Source organism: Diadema setosum, chromosome 10 (assembly GCF_964275005.1).
Source record: "Diadema setosum chromosome 10, eeDiaSeto1, whole genome shotgun sequence".
Lineage (NCBI taxonomy): Eukaryota > Metazoa > Echinodermata > Echinoidea > Diadematoida > Diadematidae > Diadema > Diadema setosum.
In genome coordinates this window covers 29661795-29682235 of record NC_092694.1, presented here as the reverse complement: position 1 = coordinate 29682235, position 20441 = coordinate 29661795, and the positions used below count along the sequence as shown (strand labels likewise).

Below are 20441 nucleotides of genomic sequence, written 5' to 3'. Positions count from 1 at the left end.
CAAATGGTCATTTTCTTCCCGCTCACCTTGAGTTCCCTCAGACTGGCCTGGATGGCCGCCTTGTCCCTGATGTTTGGCCGCGCCTGGTCCACTCTCCTCTCCATACCGTCCAGCCAGAAGGTCGTGTCCTTGTGCTGACCGTTGTACTTTTGACTGGCCGCCTGGAGGTCGTCGACCTGCTTCATGCTGTAGAATGACAAAATGCAGTGTACATGTGATACAATAACTGAGTTCCCTTCAATTTGGCCCAAGTTCAGATAATAACCAAGTTTGCTGTTACACATGTATATTGTAAAACATGATTTTTTTTCAAAATGGCTGAGCAAGGGTCTAACTGGTATAGGAATCGAAACATTGCATGTGAAAACTCACATTACTTCCATATGAGATGTGACACAGACAGGATGAAAAAAGAAGCATCTTCAGTTGTTTTGCATTCTGTTTGTTGTTTCATTCTGTCTCCATCAGTCTTTGTCTTTCTTCTGTGTATTGGTATTTTCTTTAGCTTGCTTGTGTTTTTTGTGTGTTTTCTTTTGTTTTTATGTTTTCTTTTGTTTGTTTGCTTGTATTCTTATTCATTTGTTTTTGTTTTTCCTTTGCTCGTTGTTCAATTTTGTCTGTTTGTATTTTCATTTTGTAGTCTGTTTGTTTTTTTGAGTTTTTCTTTTGTTTGTTTGTGTTTTTCTCTTGTTTGATTGTGTCTCCCCGCTCTCTCTCACCGCTGTGCCAGGCTGTCCTCCAGCGTGGCCCAGTTGAGATGGACGTTGGCCAGGATGCCCTTGACGTGTGACGTGTCGTTGGCTCTCGGCTCCTTGATCAGCTGCTCTCCCATCTGCAGCACCTGCTTCAGGGCAGGGCGCTGTCCATCCACCTGCTGCTGAGCATCCTGTCAGAATGAAAGAGAATATACTTTTGTCAAAACAAACTGAAATGCAACAGAGTATACATTGAGAAATGTGAATTGGCCTCAGAATGAAACACGCAACAAAAACAAGCAAAGAATGAAAACACAGAAACTACACTGTATACTGTTTTATGCATAATCATTGGAAGTACAATTGCAATCAAAGTTGCTTTGCCTATTTTTGCTGTTAATCTTTATACTGGGCTTACTTTATGGAACCTGTACAGTATCCCAAAATCTTTTTTTCTACAATTAACGCAACAATTACATTGTACCATCATTCTAACATAGTCATTAATACATCTGTACATGCTTTGCCGATGAAGAAACAAAAGATGCATTCAGCAAACCTTTAGTTTTTTGATGAGTTGAGGCATCTCCAGTTGTCCTGTTTCCCTGGCATTCAGCGTCTTGATCAGCGGCAGTTCCCACTCCTCTAGTCTGTCAACGCGGTCCTCAAAGTCGTTCACCCTATCGACCAGGCCGTCGAGCACGTCTCCATGCCTGGTAGTGGCATCGCCAACCTTCTGGTAGCGGTCGTTGACCTCGGCCAGCTTGTCCCGGATGATCTTGGCCTCCTGGGGCTCGCTGGTTTGGATGAGCTGGGTGGCAGCGTCGTTGATGGCATCGATGTCGGGTTGGTGGGCGACGATGTCCTTCTGAAGGATCTGCGGACGACGTGGGCAAATGTATCTGTGATGCCGCCATCTTTTTATTTCCACATATTCTTACATCATCTCTATGCCTTTGATAACCACTACAAAATTGTATGTCACTCTGTTTATTCCTTTCTCACATGCACAACATTAGATTTAGTACCAATTTTCATCAGTAATTTAATCTAGTCTAAAGCATTCCATCAATCACATCTGATCCAATGCAATCCGATCCTATTTAAATCAATTTTGTTCAACCAAAATCCAATCTAATCCAACCCAACTCCAAACAAAGGCAACTAAATTTTTCAACCCCAACCCTTATCAAATCCTACTCACTTCCAAATTCATACTAATCTTATTTACATCAATGCAATCCAATCTCAATCTTATCCAATCTCAATCCAATTCCAGTCTAATCTAATCTTAATACAATTCCAATCTAATCCAATCTTAATCCAATTTTGATCTACTCCAATCTTGATCTACATGTAATCCAATTTCAATCCAATCCAATTTCAATCAAATTCGAATCCAATCTAATTCAATTTCAATCCAATCCAATCTCAATCCAATGCAAATCCAATCTAAATCAATTTCAGTCCAATCCAATCCAATCCAATCTCAATCCAATCCTAGTTCAATCTAATTCAATCTTAATCTAATCCAATCCTAATCCAAACATAATCCATTCCCAAATCTGACCTGCTGGGACTCCACGTTCTCGAGGAGTGGTTCCTTCTGGAGGCTGATCAGCGTGCCTTTCTCCATGTTGTAACAGTCCCTCTCTGCCTTGTCCAGCCAGCGTAGGAGCATGTCGAGGTTCTCCTGTACTCCCTGTGACTGGCTCAGGGCGCGTCGAAGTGCCGCCAGGCGGTCATCGATCTTGCCCTCGAGTGCACGGTAGCGAGCATTGATGTCATCTGCACATTGGAGTTCATTTTGTTGAGAGTAATATGATTAGTATTGAAATTTTGTATTAATTCTGGTATTGAATGAATATGTGATGCTGAATTACCTTTCTTTTTCTACACGAGAAGCAAAGGGTTATCAACAGGTATACTTTGTATCTTTGCACATTCTTGTGAGTAAAATCTGGGCCTTCATATCTGCCTTTACCACAATGAAATTTTCCTTCATATTCCATTACTGAATGGCACAAATTTCTAAAGGTGTCTTTGAAAATGCAAATCAATGCATCATATGCCAATTGTAATTTTGTAGTGGTTGTAAATCTATTCAGTACTACGTATTATTGTCTTCTAAATTGCAAAACTTCTTGTGCTGCACACGATGGAGGGGAGTTTCAACTCCCACTTACCGGACTGTTGGGTGACGTCCCTTTGGACTTCGGGGTGAACGGCCGAAAGGTCTTCTGCAGTGTCACTGACCTTCTCCACATCGCTCAAGTGCTGGACCACGTCATTGCGCAGATTCTGAAAGGTTGCAAGAAGGAAATTAGGAAGAGGTCAGTGTAAGTGGTGGCTGCAGTAGTACATATGTTTATGATGAGTTTAACTGCAAAACAAGTTAGCTCACATCCACTTTTGTTAAGTTGAAATACAAAGTATTTGCAATTAAAGCTGCTAAATACAAAGAAAAAAGGGATGACAGAAAATTTGCATTTTATTGCTCTCCTAAAAATTTTAATTCTCCACAGAATTACTTTCATATTATTTGACATGAAGTTGTAATACACGCATATTCAATAAACACCTACATACAAATTTGTACACTGTATGTAAATTACAGAGAAAATATGGCAAACCAAAACGTGCATCTGAATTCTACTCAATTAAGGGAAGTTTAATCATTTTCCATGCTACACACAATACATAAAATTGTACAACTGAGTAATTCTCAGATCATGCTCACATTAAAATCAAACAATATCCAACTATCTTCAATAATGACACACAGAAGTAAAACACATTTGCACATAGAACTGTGCCACACAGTGCAGGGGCATTTAAAATTGCCACTACTGCTTTCGAATAGCTTGCTCAATGACGAAATGGTATTTTCCCAGATGTTGATGCTTTTATTGTTGTTCTTGTGTTGTTGTTTTTTTTTTTTAATTATTATCATTATTATTATTATCATCATCATCATCATCATCATTACTACTATTCTTATTATTACTATTTATTATTATTATTGATGCTATAGGAGTAATAGGCTGCTAAACAGGTTTCACATCATTCCACATGCAACTTACAATGTACATTGCATCAAACTGTTTTCTGCCAAAAGCAAGCCATCTCTGTACATCACCTTTTTTTTTTATTTTAGCATTGCAAACATTGCCATTAGTACCTAACTGATTTTATTTCCTTCATTTGTAACACTAATGGAAATGCAAACTGTCTGGGCTAAACACTAAATCCAATGATGATTCATCTCATTCTTGTGAATATTCCTCATTATAAAAAAGGCAGCACATGAGAATGCTGCAAAATTACAATTTGATACACTGACCTTCGAACCTACAGGAATTTGGAATAAAACATGCATAATAAATACACATCTGCAAACAGATACATGTAGACACCTAATCATGCTGTATACACTTGATACACAATATAAAACTCTAGTGCGTACACATGCAGTTACAGCTGGACGCAAATGAGATTCACAGATACAGTCACTGTAACATGGGTTGAAATAAATGGCACAATTTGTACACTGGGATGGAGATACACTGTACACATTCACAGACAAAAGTACTACACGGTGTACCCCCATGGTGTATTTCTTTTTTACTCACTGTCATATCCTGACATGGCAGAGGAGATCACACAGTGAAATAAAGAATAGACTTCAGTGTTAACAAACATGGATTAATCCCACCGAAGGAATACATGTACAACTTTAGCTACTTTTTTAAAGCCTCATTTTGCTGGGTTCATGCCTTCTCTGTCCAGTGACACAAGTATCGATCCTGAAATTAGTTGTCGATAATCATCACTCACGTGGTGCTATTAATCTGTAATACATTGTATATCACAGTATTGATTGTTAATGACTGCCACATACATTGTATCAAAGTTCATTTGAGTTGGCTAGTCTGACTACAGCAAAAGGGTTATGTTTGGGGTGATTTCACTTACACAAAATTTTCTGAGTATATTGGCTACATATATCGAGAGCATGAACAAACACTAGAAGAAGAGGCTGGTGAAATCTAATTCTAAAGATGCTGACAGGTGAAAATACACACAAGAACATTATCTCCTTGTCTACAACCTCTGTTGAGTTTAAGATGAGTATGCGACAGTTATGGAATTGTTTGCTTACCTGGAGTTTCTCAATCTGCTTCTCGATGGCGGCAGGGTCGGCGCTGATCGGCTCCTTCAGGAGTTTGTCCAATGTGGTCTCTGCGTTGCCGAGCCAGGGCGTGATCCCATTGACGGCGTTGTTGAAGAGCTGGTGGTGGTCGACCAGCATGCGCAGCCGCTGGGTCAGGTTCGAGGAGCGGCCCTTGAGGTCGACGTACTGACCGTTGACCTCGGTCAGCTTGTCCCGGATGACGGTGGGCTCGGGCTCCTCCCGGAAGGAGTCGTTGAACTTTCGCGGGAGGACGGCCTTTCGGAAGTCGCCGAGCTCCTGGCGGTAGGCCTGTGAGAGGGAATGTGAATGAATGGGATTGGAAACAACAGATGATGATGGAATTGCAGCAAACTTTTTTGCAACATTGGATGAGGAGAAGCAAATGACAGACAAAGCAAGTTACCATCAATGACAGAGACAAATTAAATACAAAATTCTGAACTACAGTTTAAAAGGAAACAGCCTTTTAAAATACACTTGTACATTCCATTGCACATCAGATGTAATATTCAGTGGTAGCAAGTAACAAAAATGTGAAGCAATCTACACATCTAACATCTATACGAAAGAGAAAAACTGTCTTCCTGAATGAATGGAACTACAATGTATGCACATGTCACAATTTGATAGCTCTCACTATGCACTTCAGGTACATGTGTATATCTGCTCAGATACAACATATCAATGAGATATGATACATATACATGACTTTGTATATCTTTGTTCATGTGTACTTTACATGTACTTTATACTTCAGGGTAACCCTCATTAGAAATGGGAGAACTGCCAATAGCTGTTGGCATGGGATAATTACACTGCTTGCATTTCCACTGAATGAAAATGTTCACATCTGAGAATGGCAACATGAGTTCACTGCATTTTGCCAGTTACTTCACTTGCTGCTGTTACACTGTCAACCAAAAGGTCTACATTTTTCAAATTGTCTCTGTGGTCACTCACCTTTTCTCCATCCATGTGTCTTTTGCCGTTCATGTTCAGGAAGCGGACGTCTGCGCCTTCGGTCAGAATCTCCTCATTGAACTCGCTCTGCTTCTCGAACTGCGCCCTGAGGGTGTCGAGGTCGCGCCCAATGTCCCTCTCCTGCACCCCAAGGCGGCGATCGGCGTCGCCGAGCCACTGCCTGAGCTCGATGTCATCCTCGAGGATCTTGGCCAGCTCGGGGAGGGCGGCCGTCAGCCGGTTCTGCCGGGTCTGGGACTGGACGTAGACGGCGTCATAGCGGACCTTCAGCTCCGTGCTGAGGTCCTGCAGCTTGGCGCGGTCCGAGGGCTTGAGGCGGTCGGCAAACTGGTCAATGAGCTGTGTGGCTGTCTGGACGACCTCTACCACCGGCTGTTGGTGGGCGACGATGTCGTCATTGAGAACCTGGAGAGGGAAACACGGAGAAAAAACATGTGACCATTAGAACTCTGTGCAACAAGTCTGCAAGTTACATTGTAATCAAATAGTAACAGTTCATACTCTTTGCCATTCCCTGAGTGCTTATGCACAAGCAAATACAAACATTTCATCACATGAATGGGGAGGGGGTGATTTATGATATACATGTAATATGTGACAAAAAGAGGAAACAAATCTTAACCAACAACACTTGTCCATTAGTTTACTTCCTTGGGATCTTGACTTGTATGTACACATAATCCTTCACTTCTAAGCAGTCGACTAGAGAAGCTCTACTTTAATTACCTTGTGGTCTCTCGCCTGTCCGTCGAGGTTCTTTGGAGTCTCGGACATCGGCTGTTCGGATCCCAGCCTCCTCTCTGCCTCAGCGACCCAGTCCAGGAGATCGGCGAGGCTGGCCAGGGCACGTTTCAATCTCTCTGCCAGAGACATCTACAGACAGGAGAAAAATAGGGGTAAGGTGATTACCTCTCTCTTCAAAGAGTCATGTGGAATTGGCGCATTATAAGTGCCCTGTATTATTATTATTATTAATATGAATCAACTTGACTCATATATCCCAAATCATGGAAGGGTATCTTTCTATAAGATGAATTGCTGAATCAATTCAAACAGCTCTCAAACTATTACGACTGAACTCACATAATTCCTGGATTGGACCAACGTTGTCAAAACAAATACAGTGTACATATCCTTCAACCGCAATCCATGTGTAAACTGTATATATGAATAATGATTGTACTCATACATTTGAATTTCATGCATTGGATCAAAGCTGTCATTGTATCCTAATGGTGATCCATGTGATTGAATAAGTCATTACAGAGAGATGACTGAGGATGACTCACCACTTGGTCCCTTTCTTGTTTGAGGCGGTTGAGCTCGTCCTGGGCGTTCTTCAGCCAGTCCTGTGAGGTGACTTGGAGCCTGTTGTAGCCGTCCTTGAGACCCGCCGTCCGTCGGTTCAGTGCGTCCTGCTTGTCGTACGGCAGGTTCTCCTTGTTGTCGCCGACGAACTGCTCGCTGCGCAGGCTGACGTCATCGACCGGCACTTTGTGGTTGACGATGTCTGTGACGAGATTCTGCCGGACAAAAAAGTTGTGTCAGTGGTAAACCGCTCGTGAAAGATTGGAAAGACACATTTTGAAGTAAAGACACATGGTTATCGATGGGTGGTTTAAATTGTACAATGATTCCATGATTCACAAAATAATCCTTTCTCAAAGCAGATCTAAAGGCTAAATAATTTGCAGCAAGACCCTTCTTCAAATGTTTTTGAATGAATCTCTTTACTGAAATGAGTATGGCATTGCAGTGGTCCTTGAGGTGAATAATTTCTGCCAAGATATGTTCTCAAATATTTCTTCCCAAAACAGAAATACTTTGTACATGTATATGTACAACTGTATATGTACAACTGTACAGTGTATTCTCTGAGGAATTCACACTGTGTGAGATGCACCAACAACCTCATCTTTCCAGGATATTATTCTAGATAACAGTTCCTTACAGCTTGCACTCAAACAGTAAGTTTCTGTGACAAATGTTAGCACTATTCAAGGAGGCTTCTGAATACACATACAGATTGAACAGCTGTATTAAACTTTGAACAGATCAAGCCTGAAAGTGTTGACATTTGGAGCAATTCCTACACTGTATCTGAGGTTGCTCTCAAGACAGAAGATTTTGAGATGGACTGTCCAGCTGTCCTGCTCTGTTCCCTTACCTCAAGGACACTGATCTCCTTCTCCAGTGGTTCGATGTCCACGGCCGGAATGTGAGGTTCGGCCTTGGTCAGCTTGGCCTCGGTGGCAGTCACCCACTCCATCTGCTCGCCAACCTTCCCGTCCCGCTCGATGTACTGCCGGGTCAGGTTCAGGTCGTCAACGCGGAACTGGAGGTCGGCCAGGAGCTCGTCGTAGCGCCTGTTGACGTCGTTGAGTTGGCGCTCTGTAGGTGTTTCATCTGGTCGAGAAAGAATTGAGGGAGAAAGTTCATTATGAAATGTGAATGAACTTCACTGTATGTTGCAGTGACATTATTAGCAGAAGTTGGCATTTAATTTTCATTTGTTAATGGAATAAAGTGCATTACTGAATAAGGAAATCACAATACATAATAAAAGCGTAAAATCATATCTGGGGCAATGCACCACACTAAAGAGGATTATGATAAATTATTTTCATAGATTAACTTACAGTAGGGATAAACTATTAATACAATATACATTGTATGTCATGACATAAACTTAATTTTTTCTGGTACAGTTTGTACCCACACATCTTCGATATAGTGGTAATGATTATCCTGTTAATCAAACAAGAGTCTCCAAAAAAAATGGAACGTCCACAAAGAATTTAACCTTGCACTAGACAGCCAGTTATGAATTGGGGATACCCATCAGTGAAATACATGTAGTTCTCGTTGTAAATGCTGCAAACAACCAGCATAGCACCACAGCACCATGTAAGTCATTTGAGCCCGTGTAATACAAAACATGCAGTTCAAAAGGAAGATCGGATAACGAGAATGATGAAAATTGACATAACTGACCATCCATGTACATTCCACTGCGGTCAAGATCCACGGGTGGCGCCTGCTTGACCTGTCCAGACTTGGGCATGGTGGCCTGCAGGGATCTGATGTGGGGCTGGGACACGATCGGCTGGTCCGTCTCGCGGATGACCGCGTCGTAATTCCGTCCGAGTTTGTTGCAGGTCTCGATGCTGGGCTTGTAGCCAATCACCTCCTGTTGTATGGGCTGTAGGGTGGTGGGGAAGTAAATATTGTTAACTTATTGGTTGCTATCGTGAATTTCATGTCGCACTGACATGTCTTCTTTCCCTTCTATTTGCAAACATCATTGGCAGTAGGGACAGTGATTTGATTCCATTCAATATCTTTCATCCTCGCTGAACATTCCATAAGAGCGATCCTCAGTTGATGAGGTTTGTATTTGGGCAATTCGTGTGTCGAATGATTTTCGGACAGCACGCCACCCACAGACCACAGGGGTACCAAAACCATCATAAACTAACATGGATTTCTAAACATATCAACATCAACAAAACAAAATCAACAAAATAACATCAACAAAAGAAGGTTAACACATATTGTAAATTATTAAAACAGCATCACATTTCCTTTACATAAAATTTGTACTCATGTGCCAATATGCAACTTTGTGGCTTTGCTCCTCTCTATCTACACTCATGTTCGTCAAGACCATTCGTTCGCATACCTTGACCTCCTGCAGTTGTTTCTGGACAGTGGGCAGGTCCTTGCCGCTGACCGGCAGCTGACCGATCTTTCTCTCCATGCCGCTCAGCCACTGCGTGGTGTCGCGGTGGCGGTCGCCGTATTTCTTCTCTGCGTCACGCTTGCGCTCGAGGTCCTTGTTCCTGTGGTAAGCAATGTTGAGAGAAGGAGACATACAAGTGTACACATGTACATTTTGTATAATGTGTTGACTGTGATCTAAAACTGAAGTTTAATATACTGTACAGTAAGTTTGATAATTTTTTTTTTTTGTCAAAAGGTCAACAGATCTGCTCATATTTGCTCATTTTTGTCACTAATAAAACCACATCTTACGACATTCCAAGCTGACATTTTAACTACATAATGTAGCAAGACAGTTTACTACAATTGCAACATTTAAATTATGTGATTGCAGTTCTATGGAAGACATACAGAAACAACTATCAGGTTCAGTTGTTACTATGGCAACTGCAATCATTGCCACTTGCAATCATTTGCAAACCTCCACATGCCATGGCCGAAAGCAAATATTTCTCACCCAATATTGGAAATTATTCACCTAAATACATGTAATGACAAATCCTATGTGCAGGCCTGTTGTATATTTCTTTGGGATGATAACTGACATTTGATGATCTCTCCTCTATTTTTCTTCCAAGACTGGAGCACCGACACTGCTGTAAGATTTTGCAAGAGCTGAGCAGAGCAATACATCACCAAACTAGGGACTGCTGACGACTTTAATGACAGTGGGGCGCAAAAATTAGATAGACTGCAGGGACACTTTGGTGCAAGAAGTGATCAGAATTTGCTACAGCCCTCATAAAATTATACCTCTTCTTGAGGGCCTCCTCAAAGTCCAGGTAGTTCTTGTCCACGCTGTTGACGACGGCTGTGACGTAGGACGTGTCGTTGGCCTTGGCGTCAGAGAGGAGGGCCTCCGCTAGCTTGTGGATGCGGTCATACTGGGCCTTGTGGGCATCATGGCGACGGCCAATGTCCTGGAAGGAGAAGGGAGCAGATGATGACTTTGCAAAAGCATCACGATGATTTCAGGAGTAAGGCAAATGAAGATAGTATCTGGATGATGTTAACAGCACTCTCAACATCAAAGTAAAATTTAAGTTGCTATAACATTGAGAGAATTCTTGAAGGAATTCAAAGACATTTCAGTGCAATGGTACACTACACAAGTTAGTCTTTGAGTGTAGTCGAAAACCAATAAAACAACATCACACAATAAACTACACCTTCTTGAACTTTATAGGAATTATTTCTTGATGCTCATTGATATGACAACTACTAGACCACAGATTTTTTTTCCTTTTCTGCTTTCTAATTGAAACAGGAGCATCCATGCACACCTGTAAAACTACTGAAGCAACAAGAATAGTAAGATACAATCATCATGTGTAGGTATACAATGCACATGTGGAAACATTTCAGAGCTTTATAATAGAGAATTTCCTTACCTTGAGAGTGTTAGCTGTGTTGGCCAGCTCCTGTTTCATTAACCCTTCAGACTCCAGGGTCTCCAGATCAGGGAGGAGCCAGTCCTCGAAGTCGTCCACCTCCTTCTCGAAGTCGGACAGCTTCCTGCTGAGGGTGAGGAGGCCCTCGCCGTGGTCGCGGGCGGCAGACGACACGTTGCCGTAGCGATCGTTGACCGAGTTCAGCTTGTCCTGCACCAGTTTGGCCTCGCTGGCCGGGACGGTGGCCATGAGCTGCTTGGCGGCGACGTTGACGGACTCGACCGCCGTGCGGTGGTTGGCAATGTCATCCTCGAGAACCTTGAAATGAGAGGAAGGAGGTTGGGGAATGAGAAAACATGGCCTCTTTGCAAATCCTGAAAATCATCAGCTTATGTTGTTGCTTGCTAGCATCATTTCAATAGATATCAGGAAGTGCAATATGTGATATCATATTCCACACCTTTGTAAAGAGCAGCGAATAAGGGATATAACATACACCCTTGTATACATTTTTTTTTACAACAAACATGAACATTTATACAGGTGACTCCATTGGTTGATTTCTAATGCTGTAACCTTCTCAACAAAATGTGATACAATTACATTGGATGCAAAGGTATCACAAGACAAAAGTCACAACAAAGCAACAGTAAGTACAGAAAGTACACAGAAAACAAATGATGAAAGGCACAAATACAGCTTGCAGAGCAAGGCACCTCTAAATAGCTGAAAATATTCAAAACTGCTTTACACTGTAGAGTGCACGCCAAATGTTCATAATGCAATCATGCTTGCAACTAAAGCTGTGTCTGTTACAGCACAGAGAAATTCAACCTGAGAGTTCTTGAATATATTTTAAACTGAATTCTACCAACAACAACAACAAAATAGAGAAAAAGAAAAACAGGAAAAAAAATTGACATATCAAATAAATAATAATTCAGTTTTGTCATGGGGTGTGGCTTCTTTTTGGCACCTGAGTAAAAGTTTTCAGGTAAAACAAGGATAGTTCTAAAGTTCAAACAACGGATTTATACATGTACATGATAATTATACAATAAGCAAACTATTTTAAAGCATATATCAAACACTATGTGCTGCTCAAAACATAGAAAAAAAAATTATATCAAAATAGTGCATTAAACATCATATGCCACTTGATAGGTACATCGAATGTAAATGTACGATTTGAATGCAACATAACTTTATCATGAGCAATGCCAAGCCTTTTGCTCCCAAAAAGACAAACGGTTAACAGATTTTGTTTTTACATGTGTATGCCACATACAATATAAAGTGTATTGATGCCAAATACAGGCATTATATTAACAATGCATGTTACTTATTTTTACACCGTCAAGTACAGGTTGTACCATAGTACACAATCTATATGTCTCCCTACATTAACCTACGATTGTACATGGAACTAACAACATCTATGAAGATTTTAAGATTTAATGAATAACAAGTTAAAAGTACATTGTATATGGATGCATGCATGCCTGAACCATATCATCTACACTGTATGCATGGGCTGAACACAGCTACACATTGTACATGTATCTATAGCATTAACACATTAACCTGTTGCCTGCAGAAACCTTAGGCCTACTGGTCCTGTCTGAAGTTTATGAGAATCTAAGACTGGTAGTAAATGAGTTAGGAGTATTGGGACACTACATGTACATGACAAGCTTCTGTTTATACACCTACACAGACATGTCAATTACTTCTTTAAAAAAATAAAAAAAAAAAAATAAAAAAAAAATAAGTAATCTAAGTTGAATGAGAAAAAAACAACAGCAAAACTTTCAAAAAATACCAAAAGACAAAATATGGCTTTTGGGAAACTACAATAAAGTTGTAATCTGTAATTTTCTGTGTTAGTTTTCCTTAATATCAACTCTTGATGCAAACATCAAAATATTATCAACTTCAAAGGCAAACATCATAACCATCATGCAGCATTCTATCATTGAAACACTGACTATTCTGCTGAAATGCAGGCTTGATGTGTGAACTATTCAACAATCAAGCCACAATGAAGAAAACTTGATGTACAAAATTGCAGACAAACACATGAACATCGGCAGTGACAGCAACATATGAAACATCTTTGAAACTTTAAACATGAAACAAAATGCAAAATGAATGGATGGCTTATAACACACTGAGAAACAAAATTCCTAACGCTTTCGCAAACTTACTTTCTGGCCTTGTTTAAGCTGATGGAGTATCATATGGTGTCAAAAATACAGCAAAGCAGTAAGTAATCATGACATGTTTACAGTTGTAATCACTTCTAACATGCCCCATTGTGATTTCTCCTAAGCATCATTATATAATTGTTCTCTCCAGCCACTAGAGGAACAGTGCTGAAGGAAATTGCATGTAGAGCACTTCTATTCTGTCCCTTTTCATGAAACTACCTTTAAAAGAGTGTCATAATATCAATATGTGGTTTTCATGCATTCATTCTTACACACAGGTCCTCATTGCAAAGGTCAAAGACAGCAATACCATCATTAATTTCTAGAGATCTGGAAGTTTATCGTCATGGAAACAAGTTTTCCTCTTTCTGCCTCCCATAAATTAACCTCGCCTCGCTAGTGAAACATCATCATGCCCTTTTACGCTTGCCCAGCACATTCCAATCTCCTCATGACATCCACAATCTAATCTGCCCCATTTCATCTACTCCCGCATCATCTCGTTGCCATGGACACCACACTTCATCCCATGTTCCCACCCCCTCCTCCTCCTCCCACTTCTCCTCTTCCTCCACCTCCTCCTACTCCTACCCCTACTCCTCATCATCCTCTTTCTTCTCCTCCTTGTCCTTATCCTATTCTTCTCCCTCCCCCTCCTCCTCCTCCTCCTCTTCCTCCTCCTCCTCTTCCTCCACCTCATCAATCCTCCTTCTCCTCTTTCTCCTCCTCTTCTTGCTCACCTTGTTGTTCTCCACCTGCTCCAGGATGGGTTCCCTCCTGGCCGGAGTCACGGTGCCCTTCTCCAGGCGGTGCTGCTCCTTCTCAGCCTCATCCAGCCACTTGAGGAGCATGTCCAGATTCTCTGTCACGCCCTGGGTGTTGGCCAGCGCCACCCGCAGCTTCTCCAGGAGGTCGTTGACCCCCATCTCAAGAGCCTGGTAACGCTTGACGATGTCACCTGAATAATTGATAAATGATGGAGGTTGAGGTTAGATAATTAAGGGCCCAAAAGAGCATTAATTCAATCTAACATGAACTCCTACATGTAACTACCTAACAGAACATTTCTGCAATGAATACATGTATTAGTTTACACAACCAACATAACCAAAGCTAACAAAACTTAACACAATCATGATGACAAGTTATTCTAAAGGTCAATGTCTTGTGAATCCAATAAGTTCAGCCACAACTTCAAATATAATAGAGTGAAAAATGGTACATAAAGAAATGGCTGCAAGGTGCCACATCACATACCAGTGGTCCTCTGTACATTGGGCTTGACTGCCGGCTGTGTGCCGATGAGGTCCTCTCCGTTGGTCTTGACATTCTCGACATCGCTGGCGTGGGCAATAACATCTTGGTGGAAAGTCTGAGAAAACATGATTGAAACAATTACAAATTACTATGCATTTTCCAGTTCCCTAAAAAGGGTGGAAAAGAGCGTTCACAGAGTATTGATACACACTGTACTGCAGTTGTGCATAAACTATTGTTTGAATCAATCCAAGCTCCAGAGTTCCACATCAGTGTCAGATATTGGTGGAATGAAGCAGAGGCTGAAGCAAACCATGAGTTGATAGATTTGCATGTACATACAGTGTACATGTACATGTACTCGTATTTTGTCCGATACACTACATTGAGCATCACCAGTGTCAAGTATCTAAGCTTTCACTTATTTTCAGGCGCAGAAATCTGCTTCCCTTCATAACTCTATATGGAATGAGAATTGTTAGAGAACTTTCAGAGTACTACAACGTGTATGCAAAACAAATAATGCTTCCAAGGACACTTTGTTGCAGGGGCATAAAAACGGATATGACAGTTGAACTCTGACCTCTGCTCTCTCTATCTGCCTCAGGATGGTTTCCTTGGTAGCACCAATTGGTTCACTCTTCATCTTGTCCAGTGAGGTCTCCGCATTGCCGAGCCATGTGGAGACGCCGTTCACGCTGTCGGTGTAGGTCTGGTGCTTGGCAACCAGCTCATTGAGGAGTCGCAGGTGCTTGCCGTAGCGTCCCTTGAGCTTGTCGAAGCGGTCGTTGACATCTCGCAGCTGCCCAGCGAGGAGATGCGTCTCGGGGGTCTCCTGGAAGGCGCGGCTCTGTTGCCTCGGGAGACTGCTGCGGAACTCGGCAAGTTTCTGGCGGTAGGCCTGTCATCAGGAGATAAAAGGGGAGGATCATTTCTTTAGTGTCTCTAAAGATAATAATTTCTTTATATGTCAGGCACTGTTTATAACTGTATACTGTACATGTACGTGATACTATTATTCAAACAAGCACTGAACAATGGTTTCAAAACACTAGAAGCATTTGCCTATATGGCTCCGTAAATCCATAGAATTGTGCATGAATCCTATAAAAAAAAAATCTCAATTCTAGTCATGATCTGAATCACCATCAACAAATAGTCATGTGTTCCTTTTACAAAAATAAACCTTCTTGAAAACTTCCTCTTAATCTGTTCATCAGTTTTTCATAGTAATGCTGTCAGTAGAAAAACAAAATAATTCTGGTCAAAACATGACACTCCTTTGAAAAGGTAAAAACCGTAACATACTCATAACATTCCTGGCAGGTTCAAAAAGCCCCTCTGAATTATTACTCAAATCCTTTAAGGACCTCACCTTGGCAAGATCGATGTATGTCTGGCCGGCCTTGTTGAGGAACTTGAGGTCGCCCTTCTGGTCGTTGACGTCCTCGCCGAACTCCATGTGGTCGGCCTGCTGCTGCTTGAGTGGCTGCAGCTCGATGGCCACGTTCCGTTCTGTCGTGTCCATCTTGCGCTCGGCACCCTGGAGCCAGTCCTGGAACTCTGTGAAGTCAACCTGGGGGGAGAAAAATGGGGAGAAGGAAACGTTACATTTTAATTCTGCATCAGTGGCATTTGACCCGACTTTATAAGTTTCTGTATCTATTGGTAAACGTACAATCCACATTTCATATGAGATCTAGACATTGTCTCAGCCTTCAACATATCATACATGTAATATGAATATGGATACAATCCAATGGAAAACTACATCGTAGTGCCTCACATTTTTTTTACATTCAGGGAGGTATAAATAAGGCAAGATACAAAACACACACAAAATACTACCAAACGTGTACATTTCAAACCAAATAGGCACGGTCAATTTACATCGTACATATCTTTATTTTTGGAAGAATGACATTTAATCTACTTGTCAGTCCTATACAACTTGCAATATTAATATGAGGAACAAAGTAATATCACATCAGAGATAACAGTGAAAATGTTTTGAAATATTAATTTTTGTCTCAAGAGTGTTCCTGGGCATTTTACATCTCCATTCCAACAAGAAAATAGTCAGCTGCTTTTGTTAATATGCCTTGATCTCATCAAATTGGGACAAAACATAAAACATTACCTCTTTGACAATATGACCTACCTGTACTGCACCTATCCAAGTAAATGTCAGCTTGATTATAATCAGCATCTTGTATGCGATTTTTGTCAGTTTTAAGAGGTACTTACATGTAGAACAAATTTTCTATAGATATTACGGTTTTTGACACTTTTGCTGCATGATGTGCAGTTGAGATACACGTGAGTATTGGTTCACTTCACTTACCTCGAGCTTCTGTAAGTCCTCGATGGCCTGTGTGAGCGTCTTCTGGCGGTCCGACGACTGCGTCAGCACGGCGTCATAGCGCCCTCGCAGCTCAGACTGCCCGTCCCGCAGACGTTTGGTCTCGGCAGGTCCAACCCTGTCTCCCAGGGTCTTGAGGAGTTGTTCTATGTCCTCCACACACTGCAGGATCGGCTGCTGGTGGGCCTGGATGTCCTCATGCAGCGGCTGCATCAAATAACACATGCAAGTAAATTAACCCTTCTCTTATCAAACTGCTCTGATGACTTCAAACTCTCCTCGTAACTTGATTTGCTTCTATTCACTTTTGAGCAGACCCTATCATTTTCCCTCATGTATGTAGATGTGGTAGTTCTTTTAATCAACATACACTGTACTGCCTTTTGGTACACTCTTTTGAGCACATGTACGAGTGCAAATGATAACTTTAAACGATCTTGGCATCACGTTTGCTCCGATGTCCTATTTTTTATGCATGAGAACCTGCAACAGTAGCTTCAGCCTTTTACTTGGACATTTTGCATAAATGCAGCATACTCCTGTATGGAATCTTATGAAAAGTATCAGAAATTGTAATGATCAAATGCATTCTGTGCATTGCTACCATTTGATATTGATGAAGGTCCTTAAACCCTGAACATATGAGCACATACAACTGTATATGTACATAGATACATCGTATGTCTCTTATTTCGCAATTGCAGTGCAGAATTTTTCTTTTCCCTACAATATCTAATGGACTATTGGTCCCATACCTTGTGATTGGTGTACTGCTGCTTGACCTGGGGGCTCTTCTCATTGAGGGGTTGTTCTGCAGCAAGGGCCTGCTCCGCCTTGGCCAGCCAGTCCAGGAGGTCCTGGAGCTTAGTGCCCTTCTCACGGAGCTCAGTCTCCAGGCGGATCTGGAACAAAACGATCACAGTTTGAAATACTGAATGATTGATGTCACTTGAAAAATGAAAGAAAAAACATCATAACCATGCAAAAACAGCACAATTCTCTTACTACCTTAAACGGTAACACCAAACTCTTTCTGTAAGCAGTAAATTCAGTCATTATTCCTATAAACACTAAGCACAAAAATTTTCCATTTCTTTCTGAAAATGGATCATAAGCTACCCATTGAACTGCTGGTGAATAAATGACAATACACTGTACAAGCAACAGCTCACCGCATATTTTCGAAGAGAAGGCAACAACAAGAAAAAAAAAGAAAGAAAAACCATTCCATGCAGCTTGAAAAACTTAATGCTAATAGATATGACACAGTGATTAAATCAAACCCATAAATTCCTAAATTTTCAACTTCCCCCTGAATAACAAGGGGCCAGTAAGGGTGATTTGGGATGCAGTAGGTTAATGCTTTCCTCACCTTTTGCTCCTCGTCAATCTGCAGCATCTTGAGTCTGTCGATGGCCTCCTTCAGCCAGTCGTCCGAGCGGTTGTAGACGTCGTCGTAGTGGGTGCGCAGGTTGGAGGCCTTGGTCGAGAGGTCCTCGTTCTGCCGCGGGGAAAGCCGGTCACGGTTCTTACGCAGGAAGAGCTCGGACCCATTCGTCGTGTCCGAGATGTTGGGCTGCCGGCCACGGATGTCACTGTGGATACCCTGCAGGGAAAGGGAGCAAGGTAGTAGAAGAGTTGAGCACTCTCTTATTCGACACTGCATTCCCGTCATCATCATCGTCATCATCATCATTATCATCCTCATCATCATCATCATCACAGTCCAATCCTCCCGTGAATCATATGATGATTTTCCATTCAACGGAAAGCCAATGGTATGTATGTTATAAAAGCTAGTCACTATGGTAATAAAAACAATTTGACCGCTATCAATGCTATCATTATCACAAGATTATAACATCATTATCTTTATCATCACAACCTGTATCACACACACATCATAAAATCTTTTGGAATACACAAAGGTAGATTATATAATGCACACCACGGATGAATTATCACCATCAGCAGCAGCAGCAGCAGCATCAACATCATTATTACGTATCAGCACCATCATCCTAATCATTAACACCATCATCATCATCACCATCATTATCACCATAGCCACCAACACCATCATCATCATTGTCATTTCCATTATCACATGAATATCATCAAACCCTTTGGCAAACACTGATGGCATATTTTCTAGACAGTACACCACAGATGAATAAGAAGAACTTACTCGGAAATTCTCAATCTCCTTGCTCAGGGTCGGGATGTCGTTGCTCATCGGCCGCGCCCGCTCCATCTTGGTGTCCGAGGCCGTGACCCACTCCTGGTCAGTGTTGACCTTGTTGACATTGTTCACCCACTCCTCGGAGAGGGCAATGTCCTCCAGGGTGGCAGCGATGCGGCGCTTGAGGTCGTCATAGCGACTGTTGACATCGTAGACCTCACGCTGGACTGGAGTTTCACCTAAGAGAGAGAGAGAGGGATAGAACAGGAGGTAAAGTTCCTCTCTTGCACTAGACCATTTACTGTTGCACATCTGAGCAAGGACATACAATTGTAATGCCAGTATACTCCTTCATCACCAAACATTCTTATCATTAATGAATCAGTTCAATCCGCTGAAGACAATCTGACAAAGATATGAAATACACGCTCTTCAAAGACAAGCCTGACCCTCATGAGTTAACTCTTACCGTGTTTGGTATACCAGTTGGCAAATATGTCCTGAGACTGAATGTCAACTATCAGAGATACAAAATGTAATGTCATCTTCTGAATTCTAATTAAATTGTAACTGTACCATCATCCTCATGTGGAACTGTCACATTGTTTCGTTTGATTTGGCCAGTGTAACTTACATTTGTACATTGCAGTGAAACTTACACTGTACATAGCTTTGAGTGGATTTACTAAAATGCCATTCAAATCCCTTTGGCAAGTTACTGCTACATGAATGTGCACATCAAGGGTTAAAACTTTTTGTGTCAATCTCGAGACTCACCGATGAACTCGACGGGCTCCTCAAACTTGCCCTTCTGGGCCTGCTCCTGCTGACCGATGCTGCCCAGCTCGGTGGAGCGGTAGTGGGGCACGCTCTGCAGCGGCTGGACAGTGTCTCTGGTCACTGTGTCCAGCGTCTGGCCGTTCTTGGCGTTGGTGTCGATCCTAGGCTTGTAGTCGGTGATCTCCTTCTGCAAAGGCTGCAATGGCAAATCAAAATCGATTTGTCACATGGTGTGATAATGAAACTGATCTTGTGGTGCCTATCCAAAGTACACTTGGCTTTATGAGTAATTGAAAGAAATATAGAAAAAAATCCAACAAACACTTTGCTTTTCATTGTGAATGTACATAGCTGACAATCTTTAATTTGATTCTTAAAGAAATCAAACTAGCAAGGCTTGCATTAGAGGGAAGACACGGGCAGCAGACTATAAGATTGCACTAATTTGATAAAACATACAAATGGTTTCATTATTATAAATTTGCATATCCACACGAGAAAAGAAGTTGAAGGCTCAAAGAGAATATTGAGATGAAGAAAACAAGGACTAAAATATAATCCACGTAACGAAAAATCTATGAAGCCGGAATAAAGAATCAAACATA

At 41.6% G+C, this 20441-nt stretch overlaps 1 protein-coding gene across 1 annotated transcript in view; it reads right to left on the bottom strand.

Annotated features, from left to right (window-relative positions):
* The window catches only part of LOC140233928 (uncharacterized), a 219178-nt gene that overhangs the window by 154417 nt on the left and 44320 nt on the right, over positions 1-20441 (bottom strand). Inside the window, 23 exon segments of the mRNA XM_072314017.1 lie at positions 27-186; positions 720-886; positions 1255-1572; positions 2266-2483; positions 2882-2996; positions 4858-5178; positions 5851-6276; positions 6598-6744; positions 7161-7394; positions 8039-8277; positions 8866-9073; positions 9554-9713; positions 10408-10574; positions 11046-11363; positions 13996-14213; positions 14513-14627; positions 15096-15413; positions 15888-16088; positions 16857-17081; positions 17630-17776; positions 18247-18480; positions 19063-19295; positions 19834-20032. Coding sequence (XP_072170118.1) covers positions 27-186; positions 720-886; positions 1255-1572; positions 2266-2483; positions 2882-2996; positions 4858-5178; positions 5851-6276; positions 6598-6744; positions 7161-7394; positions 8039-8277; positions 8866-9073; positions 9554-9713; positions 10408-10574; positions 11046-11363; positions 13996-14213; positions 14513-14627; positions 15096-15413; positions 15888-16088; positions 16857-17081; positions 17630-17776; positions 18247-18480; positions 19063-19295; positions 19834-20032 — 5088 coding nt within the window.